At 38.0% G+C, this 18,132-nt stretch overlaps 3 protein-coding genes across 3 annotated transcripts in view; 1 reads left to right on the top strand and 2 right to left on the bottom strand.

Moving 5' to 3' along the window:
* The window catches only part of aldh1a2 (aldehyde dehydrogenase 1 family, member A2), a 43,451-nt gene extending 39,098 nt beyond the window's left edge, over positions 1-4,353 (bottom strand). The window contains exon 1 of the mRNA XM_080436749.1: positions 4,149-4,353. Coding sequence (XP_080292875.1) covers positions 4,149-4,265 — 117 coding nt within the window. The 5' untranslated portion in view covers positions 4,266-4,353. The remainder of the gene's footprint in view (positions 1-4,148) is intronic.
* The window catches only part of LOC308091208 (disintegrin and metalloproteinase domain-containing protein 10-like), a 486,352-nt gene that overhangs the window by 290,246 nt on the left and 177,974 nt on the right, over positions 1-18,132 (bottom strand). The gene's annotated exons all lie outside the window — the stretch shown is intronic.
* aqp9b (aquaporin 9b) overlaps positions 10,952-18,132 on the top strand; it is a 31,421-nt gene continuing 24,240 nt past the window's right edge. The window contains exons 1-2 of the mRNA XM_080436786.1: positions 10,952-11,057; positions 14,779-14,905. Of these exons, the coding sequence (XP_080292912.1) occupies positions 10,956-11,057; positions 14,779-14,905 (229 nt within the window). The 5' untranslated portion in view covers positions 10,952-10,955. The remainder of the gene's footprint in view (positions 11,058-14,778; positions 14,906-18,132) is intronic.

Raw genomic sequence — 18,132 nt, 5'->3', positions numbered from 1 at the left:
TAAAATAGGGCTACAGTGGTTAATGTATGTTTTATAATGTAATAATTTATATCTGCAAAGTAACTAGTAGTGACAAAAGTTTTCAAATAATTGTAGTGGAGTAAAAGTACAATATTTGCGTCTGAGATGTAGTGGAGTAGAAGTAAAAGTATAGACAATTGGAAATACTCCTTGCTCAACAATAAATGTATTCATTTTTTTAGTTTTACCTGCCTTGCTTTTCTCCCTAACATAGTCTTGCATCACCACAAGCAGAACTATTATTTTGCCTTTTCCACTTTGAAAGAAACATTAGAAAGACGAATTATCTGCGAAGGAGAAAACATATGTACTGTACGTGCACACAGTAAAATCATGTGTTCCTTTTGTCCATTTGTAACTCTGAGCGTGTACAAACGTAACGTTTGTGCGCGCTCAGAGTTAAATTAGCACAGAGGCTTTGACAGTGTAATATTTGCTTTACTCAAGCCCTCATCCAGCTGTTTCTGAATCCCCTCTCTCTCTCTCTCTCTCTGACTCCCACCCACACACATCCGAGGAGCTGGAGTAGACTGATCCAAAAATCACTCTGATAGTGGATTTCCTTCAACAACATGAACATTTAAACTTAAAGGGATAGTTCACCCAAAAACATTTTCTTATCGATTATTCACCCCATGGAGACTTGAATTCATGGATATTTTTTTGTTTTTGTGGCATTCCTAAGCCAATAATTTGATGACCAGTGGACCGGTAGGCAGCGGTTCCGGTAGGAGACGCGAAGGAGTGTCCCCTACCGGAACCGCTGCCGGTCATCAAATTATTGGCTTAGGAATGAGACAAAAACTGAAAAATATCCATGAATTCAAGTCTCCATGGGGTGACTATCCATAGAAGAAAAGTCATTTTGGGGGTGAACTACCCCTTTAACATCTGTGATATGGGACCATGTTTCTAATAAGGCTACGCCTTGGCTATAATAGATTGCATTTTGTAACATGCTATGATTTGATATTCTGATCTAATAACGACATGGGGGCAACTGGTGAAACCACATGCAGGAGAGTCCATAGATTAGAAAAACATCCTGAATGCAGACACTGTGTTTACGTAATTTTTTTTTTTTTTTTTTTTTTTCTTTTTTTTAAGGTGGAACACAATTCTGAGCATTTTACTGTGGAAGACCAAATAGTTTGTTTGTTGATTGAATATTTTATTGACATCTAAAAATATAGCAGTACAAATGCTGCTGTATACTTTAGAGATGTAAAGAAGGGGGGGGAGAAGACAACGTTTAGTCCACCTTTCCCCTTGTAAATGTAAATGTAAACATTAAGCTTGCACTAAATATTGTACTCTACAGTAAAAGCCAGTAAGAGCAGTTTCAAGAGTGATGTTCACCTTAATGCTGCAGTGGTTTGACTAACATCACTTTGTTTGTAAAGCATTGTGATTTCACAGTCCAAATTCTGGACTACGACAGAACATTTTTTTCCTCTTTCATTTGCCTCAAACAGTCTTTTTTTTTTTTTTTACTTTAAGTGAATATCTGATTACTGCCCCTGGATCCTCTTATAATCTCTGAGATATGGAGCCAATGTTTTCATTGTCAACAGAGTGGAAAACTTGGTGAAAACGACACTACTCATTATATCACCAAGAAATTGCTTTGTGATTAAAACCATATTTCTCTTAGTCATGACACACAATCAAGCTATGACACACCCTATGAATAGAAAATTAAGCTAAAAATAAATAAATAAAATAGGCCTATGGTAGCCTGGGACAAACAGCTATGTTGTATGTTAAATCGATGTACAAAGGTGAGTCTTAAACACTGTCAACCTGGCGTCCCTATTTTGGGCATGTCATTTATAGCATTTTTTTCTTTTATAGCGAAAAAATAAGAGCTACAAAGCTCACAACGCTTGGCGATTACAAATCTGCTATTTTGACTTTTCTTTTTTGATAGGGCTTTAAGTGGCTAATGGCTATGGACTCTTTTTCGAACCGCCAATAGAGAGAATATTCATTCCAACGGCTTAAAGACTATATAGCCTAATATGTAGGGAAAATGTAGTCTTTAGTTGACACTGTAACTTGATAGACTTCCATCTATTTCTAAGTCATGTAAGCACAACTTTGAGGCATTCAAAGACAGCTACGCAGATGGAAAATAAATATCTGAGATATAAGTTTCTAGACGCAAACACGCCGACAGGCTCATTAAGCTACAGCTGTGGCTGGGTGGCTCCCAAACTTTTTATCTCGAGACACAAAACAGAAATATGACATTTGCCCAGGACCTCAAACTAGTGAAAATAGCCAATTAAGCTCACATTGTGAGCTTGTAGATTAGCTATTTTCACTACTTCTTTAACATTTGTTTTCAAATGTATGGAATTTCTTCGATTTTTGGTATTTATGTATGAAATTATTTAGAAAAATAATGAATTTGTTTTTAATTCATGAAAAGTTTAGATTTATTTATTATTATTTATTTATTTATTTATTTTGGGGGGGGGTATTTTTTCCTTTCCATTGAAAATCTGTTGAAATAATTATTTAATAATTATTTCAAAAGATTTTCAATGGAAAAAATAAAGGGGACATTTACTCGCGACCAATAAAAATGGACCCGCGGCCCCCAAATGGGTACCAGCCCACTGATTGGTAAACGGTGTGCTACAGGTAGCCTACATGCTGCTAAACCAACACATTACTAAAGCTGATCACCTGTGCTTAAAGGCTTGCTTTACGCACAGTCTCAACAACCACTAACACAGATGATCACACTGTTTTGGAACGAGTTACAAATCTGTCCATCGACACACTGACTGGAAACATGTTTTATGGATTCAAAGCAAATATATAAGTGTTGCCAGATTTTGTGAGAGAAATAAGCAACCAGGTCCAGGAAAACAAGCCCAAAAGAAGCAACTACAGGGCACTTATAGGCCATTATGAGCACTTTAAACCTATATACTGTATATGTTGAAAATAGCAGTTGTGAGCATGTAGATCTGCTATTTAAAAAAATCTTGAAATAAAATGTGGAATATTTTAAACATTCTAACAACACAAATCTGGTAGCCGGTGCTCCCTGGCACAAAACATTTTCAGATGTGGGTTTAAGGACAAATACATATTAATTTGGGGGTCAATCAATGACATGAAAATATTTGAGAAACACTTCAAAATCATTTAAAAATTCTGAAACAAGCCCAAATAAGTACCTACACTTCAGAAACAAGCCCAAATAAGCAACTACACTTTAGAAACAAGCCCAAATAAGCAACTACACTTTAGAAACAAGACCAAATAAACAACTACACTTTAGAAACAAGTCCAAATAAGCAACTAGGCCTACACTTTAGAAACAAGACCAAATAAGCAACACTTTGGAAACAAGCCTCAAAAACCGCAACTACCAATATTTACACGCGACTTCTTCACAGAAAATAAGCCCAAAGTCGCTTATAATAAGCGGACATGGCAACACTGAAATAGATCAGTATAGGTTCCCAAAGAAAGTGGGGTCCATGCACGGACCCTCGGGGTTCATTGAGTGGGACTCCAAATGGATCATTATAGAAGATCTGTAACTCTGAAAGGGTCGTATGCTACAAATGGAACCAAATGGACTTTGACATTTTAAAATTAACGCATTAAAGACAAAGCATGTCATTTTAGATGTTAACCACTTTAACCATTATCTTATACTTTGGCCTATTAAAAAAATAGCAGATCTACAAACTCATAGTGCGGCACTCGGTGCCGCACTATGAGCTTGTAGATCTGCTATTTTTGAAAAATCTTGAAAATGTGTGCACATTTTCTTTCAATATATATTCTTTGAATATATATATATATTTTTTTTAAAGCGAACATTTTTAACTCTTTGCTTCTGGGGGATTCTACAAATGTCTTCTAAATCCTAACAATCAAAATCATATGTATTTGGCTGCGGACCCCCATCTCAAAGTATGTTTTTCCAGGGACCCCCAGAAGCAAAGATTTGAGTGAGGAAAAAAATCTAATTTGCACACATTTTCACGATTTTTTTAAAAATAGCCAAAAAGTATAAAATAATGGTTAAAGTGCTTTACACAAGATGCGATCCCGGTTTGAACGGGTTAAAAAAACAAAGTTGTAGATCCACACATTACCTTGGTGTACTTGATCTCGGCGTTGGCCACCGGCTGGGGCATGAGATGGAGCTGAGCCATGAGAGCAGCGGGGTCGCTCTTCACTGCAGAGGGGGTCTCTACCTTACTGGAAGTCATAGTAATGCTGGGTCTGATCTCTCTAATATCGTCTCCGTTTCGTGTGCCTCTTTTTTTTCAGTGTGTGTGTGTGTGCGTCTCTCTTGATGTTTTTGCCCTCCTTAACAATGTCTGTGATCAGGACTTTGGAACATCTTCATGGAGCTTTATAACCCAGGTGTCAACTGACTGCGGTGCATTTTTATTGGGTAAAGAAAGAAAAGAGGACGGCCCTGATCTGGGAAATTAAATCACTGCATTTACATAAAGTGACTCTTCTCTCTCCCTCTCTTTCTCTCCCTCTCTCTCTCATTGAGGAGGAGATACATACACCCCACCCCCCTCCAGAGGACAGGAGAATACTTTCACTTAGAGAGCTACTAAAAGGGACATTTTAGAGATAGCAGTGATTGGCAGAAAGTAGGCCTATACTCACATGTTTTACTTATAAGTAAAAGTATCAATACTACGATATAGAAATGTTACAAGTAAAACTTCAAAATGTACTTAAAAGTAGCCTACCAAAAGTAAAAGTACTCATTATGCAGAATGTCCCATTTCACAAATTTTCAAATGTATAAAAGATATTTTGAAAATAGCAGATCTACAAGTTCACACTGCTTCCCACCGTGACGCATTGTGAGCTTGTAGATCGGCTATTTTCAAATGGCCAAAATGAGCTGAATTGGGTAATGTATTTGTGTAAAAATAGGTAATCAAAATCTACAAAGTAAAGTTTTCTTATAATTGTAGTGGAGTAAATTTATAATAGTGCCTCTGAGATGTAGTGGAATAGTATAAGTATAGCCTACTGAAAATTGGAAATACTCCAGTAAAGTAAAAAATACCTCAAAATCGTACTTACAGTACTTGTAAAGTGTACTTTAAATGTACTTAGTTACTTTACACCACTGAGTACCGTAGCCCTATTAAATGCTAAATTAAACATGGTAACAGTGATTTATCTATATGCTATAGGCCTATCTAAACATATAGTTGCTGACATTAATTTAGCAATCAAAATGTGTTTGTCCTTGAAGATTATGTGATCTATCGTTTGCAGAATAGTTTGGGATTAGAATAACCTTGTCAGTGACAGTGTATAAACGTGAAAGTGAGAATTAAACTGTAGACTAATAGCCTATAAACATCATTAGAATGTTTGGGTGAAATAGCACTTTTTGTGAGTGAAGCAGATGAATTATAATTTATGATCTTCACACTGGTGTAATAATCACACTATAATCGCACTCTCAGGATCTTAAATGAACATTATTGCTGGATGCTTTATTCTTTGAATGACATGATTGTGCTAAACTGCTTTGGTCGGCTTGACACTGCTATGATTTAGCATAATGACACGCCTCAAATGCATAGGCTGCCTATGTGTGAGGATTAACATTGTTGGTAGAAGTACTCACATTTCTTACTTAAGTAAAAGTATCAATGCTGCAATGTAGAAATGCAATGTAAAAAAAAGTACAAAAGTATTGGCATCAAAATGTACTTAAAGTACCAAAAGTAGAAAGTACTCATAATGCAGAATGGCCCATTTGAAGTTTTCAAATGCATAATTGTGTTGTTGTTGTTGAAATAGCAGATCTACAAGCTCACAATGCATTGCATTGAGATGCATTGTGAGCTTAATGTAGATACTTTCAAATGGCCAAAATGTATATTTGGGCTGAAGTGGTTAATGTATGTTTTTTAATAATAATCAAAAACTGCAAATAATTGTAGTGGAGTAAAAGTATAATATTTGATAGTGGAGTAGAAGTAAAAGTTTTGAAATTTGGAAATACTCCAGTAAAGTAAAAGTACCTCAAGTACAGTACTTGAGTAAATATACTTAGTTTACTTTACACCACTGACAGACTGATCTCTCCCGGCCAGGTGATAATTCCCACTATAGCACGTCTACCTCTAACTTCTCAATAAACATTCCTCTAATTAACTGCTGAATGGGTGTCTGTGCAAACAAGAGGCAATTAACATAGGCTAACACATGTATTAACACATTGAAAACACGCTCATATCCTCAAACACTTAGCATAAGTGTTTGAGGATAGATACACTTTGATAAAACGGCCAGGTAAATATTTAAACATGTCAAACCGACACGAAAGTGTTGTTTTTACGACTATTTCTGTGTGCCCAGTAGCAGGCACAGCAAGTCGACCTGTCTCTCTATAAAATGAACATTTAATTTGTCATTTTCAGTCAATTATTTGCAGAGAAAGATATTTAGGCATAATATATATATATATATATATATATATACACACACGTACTCAAGTAGGCCTATACTGTAATTTTGAGGTATACTTTTACTTTACTGGAGTATTTCCAATTGTCTGTACTTTTACTTCTACTCCACTATACATCTCAGAGGCAAATATTGTACTTAATTTTTTTTACTCCACTACAATTATTTGACAACTTTAGTTAGTTACTTTGTAGATTTTGATCATTATTACAAAACATAACCACTCCAGCAGCAGGCTATATCGCATATTTTGCCCATTTGAAAATAGCAGATCTACAAGCTCACAATGCGTCATGATGTGATGCATTGTGAGCTTGTAGATCTGCTATTTCAAACTATTTTAATACATTTTGAACTTGTGAAATGGGACATTCTGCACAGTGAGTAGCCTACTTTTACTTTTGTAAAGTATATTTTGTTTCCAATGTTGTACTTTTAATCAAGTACATTTTGAATACAGGACTTCTACTTGTAACAGAGTATCACCTGCATTGCAGTATCGATACTTTTACTCAAGTAAAACATGATGTGAGTACCTCTTCCACCATTGCCTGTTAAGGCCTCATTTGCAAATCCCCAGGGAGGTGGAGGATAATGTCTTTCCTCCATCATCACCCATCTCCCTTTTTTCACAGCATGGGCGACACTCATGGATGTGTCTGCTTCACATCAAAGACTGTGACATGCCTGGAGAGGAAAAGAGAAGTGACATTGATCAATGTTATTCAAAACATGTCATCCTCCTCATGCCTGTCACCTTCACCTCTTCACAAAGCACAGTGATGAACAGGAGGATGAGACACTACAGTGACAAACTGGACCAGCACTTCAAATGTATTCATAGAGCGCCCTCTGTTGGAGGCAGTGGTGGGGGAAAAAGTACTCACATGCTTTATTCAAGTAAAAGTATCAATACCGCAATGCAGAAATACTCTGTTACAAGTAAAAGACAATGAATTCAAAATGTGCTTGAGTAAAAGTACAAAAGTATTGGTATAAAAATGTACTTAAAGTACCAAAGGTAAAAGTACTCATTGTGCAGAATGTCCCATTTCACAAGTTCAATGTGTTCAAATAATTTGAAAACAGTAGATCTACAAGCTCACAATGCCTCATGTGTGAGCTTGTGGATCTGCTATTTTCAAATGGCCGAAATCTATATAGGGCTGGAGTGGTTAACGTATGTTTTTGTAATACTAATCCAAATCTACAAAGTAACTAGTAACTAAAGTTTGTGTATAATTGAAGTGGAGTAAAAGTACAATATTTGTCTCTGAGGTGCTTTGATAGTGGAGTAGAAGTAAAGCACTTAAATTTGAAATACTCCAGTAAAGTAAACTCAAAATTGTACTTAAGTACAGTACTTGAGTAAATGTACTTAGTTACTTTACGCCACTGAATTTAATGACATGGGTGGCTATATAAAACTATTAACAGGTTCATGATAAATCATATACAAGATTATGTGATGGAGCCATTGCTACAACACAGACACAATTTAGACATTAATTAGGCCTAACGCTGGAACATTCCTTAAAAATATTGCTATATGTGTGGGGGCTTTTATAACTGTAAGAGACAGTTAAAGAAACAAAAAATAAAATTCCCAGGCTCGTTAATTGTGTCTTTAACTCACAAGTCAATTTTACAAAATGACTTGCTTTTATTCATGTAAAAAAATAAGATAATTCTGTAGTGTTTTTTTGTGTTTCAGTATTGTTGAGGGTGGTATTGAATGTCACACTGAGGTTCTGTGTGAGCAGAATTGATGTTGATATAAATATAGGCCTTAACCTTGTGTACTGTGGCTTAAACCTAATAAACTGTATTAAAAAAGAAGAAGTTATAGAACATATAATTACATATTCATTCTGTAGTATAGGCTATATATACTCTCATCAGTTTAAAATAATGTTATTCATAATATTAGGATGTCAACAAATGAACAAACAGTGGCATTGAGTATAGCCTATAGTTAACTTGAAGGACATATTTTAGGACATAAACGTTTTTTTTAAAAGCACTATATTCTTATAGTAATCATTGCTAGTTTGTTCAGTAACAGGGGTCTCCCTGTCTCTCAGCCTTTAATAAACAGAAAATACATTTTCAGGTAGGTGACAACATTTCAGCCAAATCAAGAGAGAGTAGCCATGTATCAGCTTCATTTTCATAGTGTTCCAGTTCCAAATTTTGTTTGCTCATTTCTTTGTGTCATCACTTCCAACTTCACTTGTTTAATCTGTATCCTGTCTGAGTTCTCTATCCTAATTGGATACAATTGGTATCCTGACCTGAAAATGTATTTTCTATTTAATAAAGAGCTGGAGAGACATGGAGCCTATAGCTCCTGTTACTGAACCAACAAGAGCAATGAGCTACAATCAGAATATAGAGCTAGTTAACACTTAGCCTATTTTAACCAGTGTTAAAGAGGTTAACATGGGAGTTTCTGGAATTGCGTGCACTTTAGTCCCTTCCATCACCTAAATTATGGTATTTTTCTTGTAAAAGATATGCGTCATACTCATAGCATGGTGACTAGCAGGGGCCTTCAACAGGGAGTCCGGGACCCATATGGGGTCTTCAGAGTTACTACAGGGGGAGGGGGCCACCACATCTTTGTGATATGATTATTTTGTTTTACATTAACCACTTGAACACTAGCATCCCTTTTCTGGGAATAACTTAGCCACAAATGAGATCTACAAGCTCACAATGTCTTGCAGTGTGAGTGAGCTTGTAGATGTTTTTGACATAGAGGAAAAAAAGACCTAGTAAAAAGTTTAATCTGAAACACAATTTTATACAATATAGAGAGGGTGCTTCATCTCTCTCTCAGCTGTAAGGGGTCCTTGGCCTGAAAAACGTTGAAGACCCCTGCTTGGGCTATAGCCTATATGTCACCATGCAGCGGTCCATACACTTGTCGGGTTAGGCCAAAGCAGACTGGACATCTGTTTGAGTGACCCAATAGAGTTATATATCAGACCCAACAAATCCTGCCTTTCTTTGGAACTGCATTCAGCGCCCTCTCGAGGCGAGGCCTCTAGAGGGCGCTGAGACACCCTCACAATAAATGCAGGTGAAGAATACCTGCAGTTATAATATGCTCAGGATCTTTAGAATAATTATAACGACCATCGCAGCAATCATTAACGATTGGTCATGAAACCCATTAAGGAAAACAAAAGTATATCGATCTATATACACAGACCTGTAACACACAAACTAAAGACAGCCTAAACTGTAAACTGCAATAGATGTTTTTTTATTTATTTTAACTTTTGAGAAAGACAAATTCCATTGATATTAGCCTATTGCCTAAACGTCTAATATAGGCTGCTATGAGCAAGACAAACGCATGTCATTTATGATATTGTGGCGCAATATCATAGAGCGCTTGGAAGCACTCCAACCCAGTTTGTGCACAATAATTGTGCACAAACTGGATTGGAGTGCTTCCAAGCCCGTCTCGTTATTTTCACACTGACTTTACAAGCTATTAGCCAAGAGCTATTGTGGTGTGAGAATGATATTTGTTATCATGTTAATGTATGGCCTAGTAGCCTATAAATAACAGATCTTGGATCGCTCTCATAAAGGTGCATTTGATCAGCACCGTTATCTCAGCACTGAGTGGGAGGTGGCTATATATCCTACACTGTAAAATAACTCTCTGAGAGAGAGAGTACACATGGAACCCCTTCCCGGGTCCCGTTTGGTCTCTCACAATGTTGCCATGTCCGCTTATTATAAGCGACTGGACTTGCTTTTATGTTAAGTTGCTTGTAAATATTGGTAGTTGGTGGTTGCGATTATTTTGGGCTTAATTGTTTCTAAAGTGTAGTTGCTTATTTGGGCTTGTTTCCTCATGCTGTTTTAACCAGTGGTTCTTAAACATTTTCATGTCAAGGACCCTTAAATTAATATAATTGCCCCCCAAAAAATATTTTGTGCCAGGGACCCCATACCAGTTTTGTGTTGTTAAAACGTTTCTCAAATATTTCAATTTCTTTCACTTTTTATCAACATTTATTTTGAAAATAGCCAATTGAAAAGTAGCCTATGTAGTCGCTTCTTTTGGGCTTGTTTGCTTCTTGATGAATTGTAGGCCTACCCACCACAATGGAAACAAGATACAAATAGGAAATAGGGCGTTTCGTGTTATCCTTTTAACAATCAACAATACAAACTGTTAATAAAGTAGGCCTTATTCAATCAATCAAATTTGTTTTCATAGACCTGGTTGCTTATTTCTCTCGCACAATCTGGCAACACTGGGTCACTCTGCAGTGTTAAATGATCACCCAGGATTTCAGGGTGTTGTAGAGCCTATATTCTGAGCTGCCAGCAGACAGATCTGTGAGACTCAACTCCACTTGCGTCCAACTGTCTGTTGACCTGGAGTATATAGAGATAGCAGAGCAATAATCTGCACAATTATGGATCATGACAGCAAGAGAAAATTAAAGGAAAAATGTGCCCTGAGGAAGGATATCATCAAAGAGTTCTTGGCTGAATGTCTGGGGATATTCATCTTAATTGTGAGTACATCTCCCTCCCTCCACACCTGCCACCCAGCCTATACCTATAGAATGGATGCTTGAATGGTAATAACTTATTACCATCTTATTACTAAGAATATGTCAAAACCCAAGACTCAAGGGACACTGAACTGCTTTGGTAAAGACATCTGATAGATAATGGTAATAGATTCAGACAATAATTCAGCATTCTCTTTGATGTGCTCATCTATAATGCCCAGTGGTGGAAAAAGTACTCATATTTTTTACTTTAAGTAAAAGTATCAATACTATTACAAGTAAAAGTCAGGAATTCAAAATTTACAAAAGTATTGGTATCAAAATGTACTTTAAGTATCAGAAGTAGAAAGTATCTCATTATGCAGAATGTCCCGTTTCACATGTTTTCAAATGTATAAAATGTATACAAATCTTTCAAAATAGCAGATCTACAAGATCACATTGTGAGCATGTAGATCTGCTATTTTCAAATAGCCGAAGTCTGAAGTGGTTTTGTAATAATATTTTAAATCTACAAAGTAACTAGCAAGTAGCAACTACAGTTTTCAAATAATTGTAGTGGCGTAAAACTACAATATTTGCCTCTGAGATGTAGTGGAGTTCAAGTAAAAGTACTGAAAATTAGAAATACTCCAGTAAAGTAAAAACAAAACAAATCCTCAAATTTGTACTATAGTACTTAAGTAAATGTACTTAGTTACTTTCCACCACTGATCCAGCCTATACCTAGAATGGCTGCTTGAATGGTAATAAGATGTCAAAACCCAAGTCTCAAGGGACATAGATCTGCTTTGGTAAAGACCTCTGATAGATAATAGTAATAGATTCAGACAATAATTCATATTCTCTTTGATGTTGCTCATCTATAATGCCTCTCATTTTAAGACTTGGGGGTTGCACCTTTGACAGGACATTGTGGACATAAGGTTGTTATTATGATGAAGAAAACGGATTGGTATAGCTGCAAGATTTACTTACAATATGGATTTCAAATTCAAGTAGTGTAACATATTGTTTCTGACTAAATTGGTAACCTTCTATTTATTTAAATACAGTGAAACTATTTGTGTAGAATTCCTTCCATCATTATTCTTAAACACTACCGTCTCTGTCATGAACAGGTGTTTCCTATTAAGGAAATAGGTGTTTAACTTCTCTTTCTTAATTTTTACTGAATTCAAATGTCCTGTGAAAACATGTTTCATTTGCTTAATGTAATGTTAAAATAACCACTATCCATTTGTACGTTGGCTATTCAAAAATAGCAGACATACAAGCTCAAGCTTGTAAATCTGCTATTTTTGAAATATTTAGATTTTTTGGGAAAATGCTGAATAATTTTTCAATTTTTAAAACACAAATCTTTTCATCTGGGGGTCCCTGGCACAAAACCTTTTTAGATGGGGCGTCCGCGGCCAAAGGTCCTTGGCGGGGTCCTTGACACGAAAAAGTTTGAGAACCACTGCTCTATAAAATCACCACAAAATCCTCTGTGTTCATTTCACTTTAAACCAGCTCTCATCAACGTGTACAAATGGGTCCATTTGGTTTTCCTTTGCACACTGTCGAGAGTTAAATGAACCCATTGGAAGTGACCTGGATGTTTTTCAGTCATTAAAAGGTTTCTGGTCTAGACTGTCATTTGGCCCTACACCTGTCACCCCTGTGCCCCAACCTGCCACCCCCTCAAAGCAGGACTCCTGCTCAGTAGTTAACAAGGAGCTGGCTCTCAGCAGGGCTTAACGGGGCCATGTTTCAGTGGCACCGCCTCAATGGAGTAATGCAGCCTCCAGGGGTGCATGGAAGAAAGTACTCACATTTGTGTTACTTTTAAGTAAAAGTAGCAAAGCGTTGCTGTCATGCAACGTATTTTAACTTTTTGTGTTTGGTAAATTAACGCCCTACTTGATCACTCTACAGCGTCACACAAAAGCATCAAAAGTACCAGATCTACAAGCTCGAAACATGGCATGAAGCGACGCGCTTCGAGCTCGTAGATCTGCTACTTTTTCTGTTTTTGAATTTGAATCCTGAAATGTAACAGTTTTGGAGATATGGGGGTTTCCACCAACAGAGACGAATACTGCAATAGGCCTATAGGCTAAAGATACTCTGTTACGCAACTTGAGTAAAAGTACAAAAGTGTTGGTATCAAAATATGCTTAAAGTAGCCCACTAAAGAAAAAGCACAAAACATTTATATCTGATCCAAGCTGACAACGCGTCACAATCTTGCAGATCAGCTATTTTTGAATAGCCTAACTAAAATAGGGCTTAATTCGTTGATGTATATGTTTTGAATTGATAAGCTAAATCTACAAAGTAACTAGTAACTAACGTTGTCAAATATAGAGGGGTAAAAAGTACTTATTTGCCTGCAAAACTGAAATACTCAAGTAAGTAAACGCACCTCAAAACTGTACCTAAGTGGAGTACATATTTAAATGAACTTAAGTTACTTTCCACCACTTCCAGTCCCCACCACAGACAGTTATTTTTGGATGGCTGCCCTTCTCGCAGCTCTATTTTCTTTCAATTACTTCCCCCAGTTTTACCAAATAGATGGGAGATTAATTATTGTTCTGTCGGGGGCCACTGGGACAAATGGTGTGTGGCAGTTTGAAGGCTAGTGAAATGGAACAAGGAGGCGGCCCTCCATGGTGGCTATAATTGGAAGGAATTAAACAATGAGTCTCTCTTCTTCGGCAAGCCAATATCTTTTCCCCCTCCTGTCCTACGTTCTTGTTTCTGTCTGCTTGTGTGTGTGAGCTTGTAGATCGGCTATTTTCAAATAGCCTATGTATAAAATAGGGCTAAAGTGGTTAATGTATGTTTTATCATTTATATCTGCAAAGTAACTCGTAACTAAAGTTTTCAAATAATTGTAGTGGAGTAATACAATATTTGCCTCAGAGGTAGTGGAGTAGAAGTAAAAGTACTGAACATTGGAAATACTCATGTAAAGTAAAAAATACTTCAAAATTGTACTTAAGTACAATACTTGAGTAAATGTACTTAGTTACTTGCACCACTGCGTGTGCGTGTGTGTGTGTGTGTGTGTGTGTGTGTGTGTGTGTGTGTGTGTGTGTGTGTGTGTGTGTGTGTGTGTGTGTGTGTGTGTCTTCTAGCTCTAAAGGGCCATCCACACTATAACTATGTTGTTCACCACCGTTGATATTATAGTTGTGGTGTGTGAACTCTGCCAGCCACTTGACTTTGAGAAAGATTTTTCAAACTATATATTTACAGTTATAGTTACAGTGCTTGGAGTGGGCGGCACCCTTTATAATAACTAACTTTGGGTACAGGTGTAGACTCCGCATCCTCATATTTGGAAGCCTGGGCCATGTATTTGTGTACATTTACCACGAGTGCTGTTGAACATTGCAGGCATGACCAAGAACAAAGCCAGACAACAAGCCAAATACTACTCTGTTTCAGATGTAATAGGTACCCTAAAGCAGTGGTTTTCAACCTTTTTCATGCCACGGAACCCTAAATTGATATACATTTGGCCGCGGACCCCCATCTGAAAATGTTTTGTGCCAGGGACCCCCCAGAAGCAAAGATTTGAGTTAAAAATGTTCAAGATGTTCAAGAAGCTCATAGTGCGGCACAAAGCTATTTTTGAATGGCCAACGTATAAAGGTTAAAGTGGTTAAAATGATTGTGACGCTATATTAACTACTTTTCCTGGGGACCCCCTGGTTACCCCCCCCAGCTCTTCGGATGTGGCTCTGTGGCCCAGAAGGTGCTGAGCGGGGGTAAAGCGGGGGAAGACCTGACCATCCACATTGGCTTCACTCTGGGGGTCATGATGGCTGTCTACATAGCAGGGGGCGTGTCAGGTAAGAGCGCCGCACGCACGCACGCACACACACACACACGCACACGCACACACACACACACCATGTGCACCTATATACTGTAGTGATTCTTCAGTGGTTCTTTGGGGTGGTTAAGGTGCTGTTGTACAAAGACATTTACAGCCCTGGTATGGTTCTTTAGCATAGTTTAGTTTATATGACACCAACATAGGTTTCCCCGCTATGATTACGGGCCAAAGAACCGCTTTTAGTGCTATTTGGCATCATCTATTGGTGTGTGTGCCAGATCATACAAACTCTGTGACTCTTGTCAACTGAATGTCACCACTTTCAAATAGAATTCTGTGTTGCAGAGCTTTCTTCTCAGTTAAAACCCAGTTGAACGAGTTTCCCTCTCCTCCTCGCTAGTCAAAGTTTGGTACCTTGTCTTTTCAGCCTGTAAACAACTTTATTTGGGTTCAAAAACGTGAGCGAGTAACCAAAGGTCATCGCTGTTTGTGATCTGGATGTTTTGACTTTATCATGACCTTTGAACAGTCAGTCTAATCTAAACCATAAAATTTCCCTCGGCCCCGATATCCTTTAAAGGGACATGAAACCATCAGCAGTATCAGCTGTAACTAATCAAATGAATAACGGGCGTGTTAGATTTAGATGTGCCAGTGTGCAAGCATTGACTAGGCTACTGTTGACTGCTGTCTATACTTGCACACTGGCTGGCTCCAGGCGCACTTAAATCTAACACACCTATTAGCTGTGGCTGCATTGCTTTCTAGTCTGCCATGTTCTTAGTCTTACTTCTGTATTTCATAACCTATAGAAGAAAACAAACTATAAGTAGGTCAGAGAGACTTATTGTCGGTATCAGCCAATAACGCAGGAGTCTATCCCCGTTACAATGTGCTCAATCTGGGAACCCATCGGCAAAAAAAAGAAAAAAGAATCCTTTGAATTTGCCTCTGGAGGTACAGCCCAATTCCCTGTGTAGAGACCGTCCGGATGTCGGACCGTTTACTCTACTTCAGCCCTCTTCTTCCTGTGGTGCTCCTTTGTTTTCTTTCCTAATAATAACGACTCTACCAGTGGCGTAGCCAGAGCGCTAGCGTAGGCTGGGCCTAGGCAGGAGTAGGTGGGCACGCATGCACGTGCGCGCGCGAAAATGTGAAGTTTTCGGCAGGTTTTGGGTACTTTTTTTGTGGGTTTGTGACGGATACACTGTTATCAAAATGGCTGAATATGATATTAAAAAAAGATAAATTATATATATATATTTAAAAAAACATTTTTTTTGGGTGGGCAGAAAAACCAAATGGGTGGTCCCAGGCCTACATATGCCCACCTGTGGCTACGCCCCTGAACTCTACACGTTGTAATGGGAGTTGCCGACAGATTCAGCTGAGGAGCTCTGAATCTGCCTTTAGGGATTACAATGTGCTAGAGATGGGAGATGGACTGCTGCTACCATCAGCTCCCAGAACTTACCGCACGACTTGCCGCACCCAAGCCGTGCTACTCATACGCTGCACTGATGGCAGTGCCCGGGATCGAACCCATGACCTTCTAGTCCAAAGACGAGAGCTCTATCAACCGAGCTAACCAGACCCTATACCAAGGTTTTCAAGCGCTTTTACCATTTAAACCTTACTTCGTTGACCGGTATCCCCCAAAGGTCTATATTTAGTGCCCCCTTTTCCCTCTACACACCAAATCTAGCCAATCTACAAGCTAACAACGCGTCATATTGCGACACGTGAGCATGTAGATCAGCTATTTTCACATGGGCAGAAAATGGATGAAAAAAAGGTCCAAAATGCCCTGATCAGCGAGTCCACGGTTCAATTCCCCACTGGCTGGACCATTGGCTGTCTCTCTCCACTACCACTTTCAAATACAGACTTAAAAATGCCCCAAAAAATAACATATCGGTCATCTTTGTCTCTGTGTGCAGGCAGATACCCTGCCTTCTGCCTGTAAATGTTCAGGATGTGTATGGGTATGAGCCTGCAAACAATAGCACTTCTACATGCCCAGAATAGGGACGGTACGGTTCATGTGGTTAAAGGATCACTGACCCTAAAGCCTAATTTATACCGTATGAGCCAAGCTGTGGCTCATCATGGCTCATAGCTCCGATAGTATCAGGTACAGAGCCTCGATGAGCCATGAGCCTGGCTCACTCAGTATACATCAGGCCTCGCTCAAGATCCACAAATGTAACAAGACTTAACCCAATAAGGCCGGGGAACTCATTCCGTGTCATTATTAGATTTCTTTGGCTATTCAAAAATAGCAGATCTACAAGCTCGTAGTGCGGCTCCGAGTGCTTGTAGATCTGCTATTTTTGAAAAATCGTGAAAATGTGTGCAAATCTTTGAATATAGGTATATATAGCGATTTTCTTTTACTCAAATCTTTCCTTCTAGGGGGTCCCTGGAACAACATTTTGAGATGGGGGTCCGCGACCAAATATATATCATTTTGACATGAAAAAAGTTTGAGGACCACTGATATTATAGCAACATAATAATAATGTAAATTTATTATTATTATTTTTCATAATATTTTTTTCCAAAAAACTGTTAGGATTTAGAAGACATTTGTAGAATCCCCCAGAAGCAAAGATTTGAGTTTCAAATGTTCGCTTAAAAAAAAATACATATTCAAAGATTTGAACACATTTTCACGATTTTTCCCAAAATAGCAGATCTACAAGCTCATAGCGCGGCACTCGGTGCCGGGCTATGAGCTTGTAGATCTGATATTTTATGAATAGCCAAAGAAATCTTAAAATGACACAGATGATTTCCCGGTCTAAATGGATTAAGGTGCATGCACCACTGAGCCAGTCATAGAGATACCACACTGACTTAGCGCTGTGATCCCATATGAGTTTCCTCCATCCATTCAGTCACTATAAACCTGGACCCTGACGCCCAAAAGCAGGTCTTTGTTAGCGGTCTACAATATGGCATAACACGTCACAGTGTGCTCTGGTTACTGGTGTTCAGTGGTGTAAAGTAACTAAGTACATTTACTCAAGTACTGTACTTAAGTACAATTATGAGGTATTTTTTTACTTTACTGGAGTACTTCCAATTTGCAATCATTTTACTTCTACTCCACTACATCTCAAAAGCAAATATTGTACTTTTACTCCACTGTAATTTGTAATTATTTATAAGTTACTTTGTAGATTTTGATTGTTATTACAAAACCACCTCAGACCTATACTTTGGCAATTTGAATAG

Source organism: Gymnoscopelus braueri, assembly GCF_963280865.1.
Source record: "Gymnoscopelus braueri genome assembly, chromosome: 1".
Taxonomy (NCBI): Eukaryota; Metazoa; Chordata; class Actinopteri; order Myctophiformes; family Myctophidae; genus Gymnoscopelus; species Gymnoscopelus braueri.
Note: the sequence above shows the minus strand (reverse complement) of the source record. Positions and strands in the feature narration are given on the sequence as shown.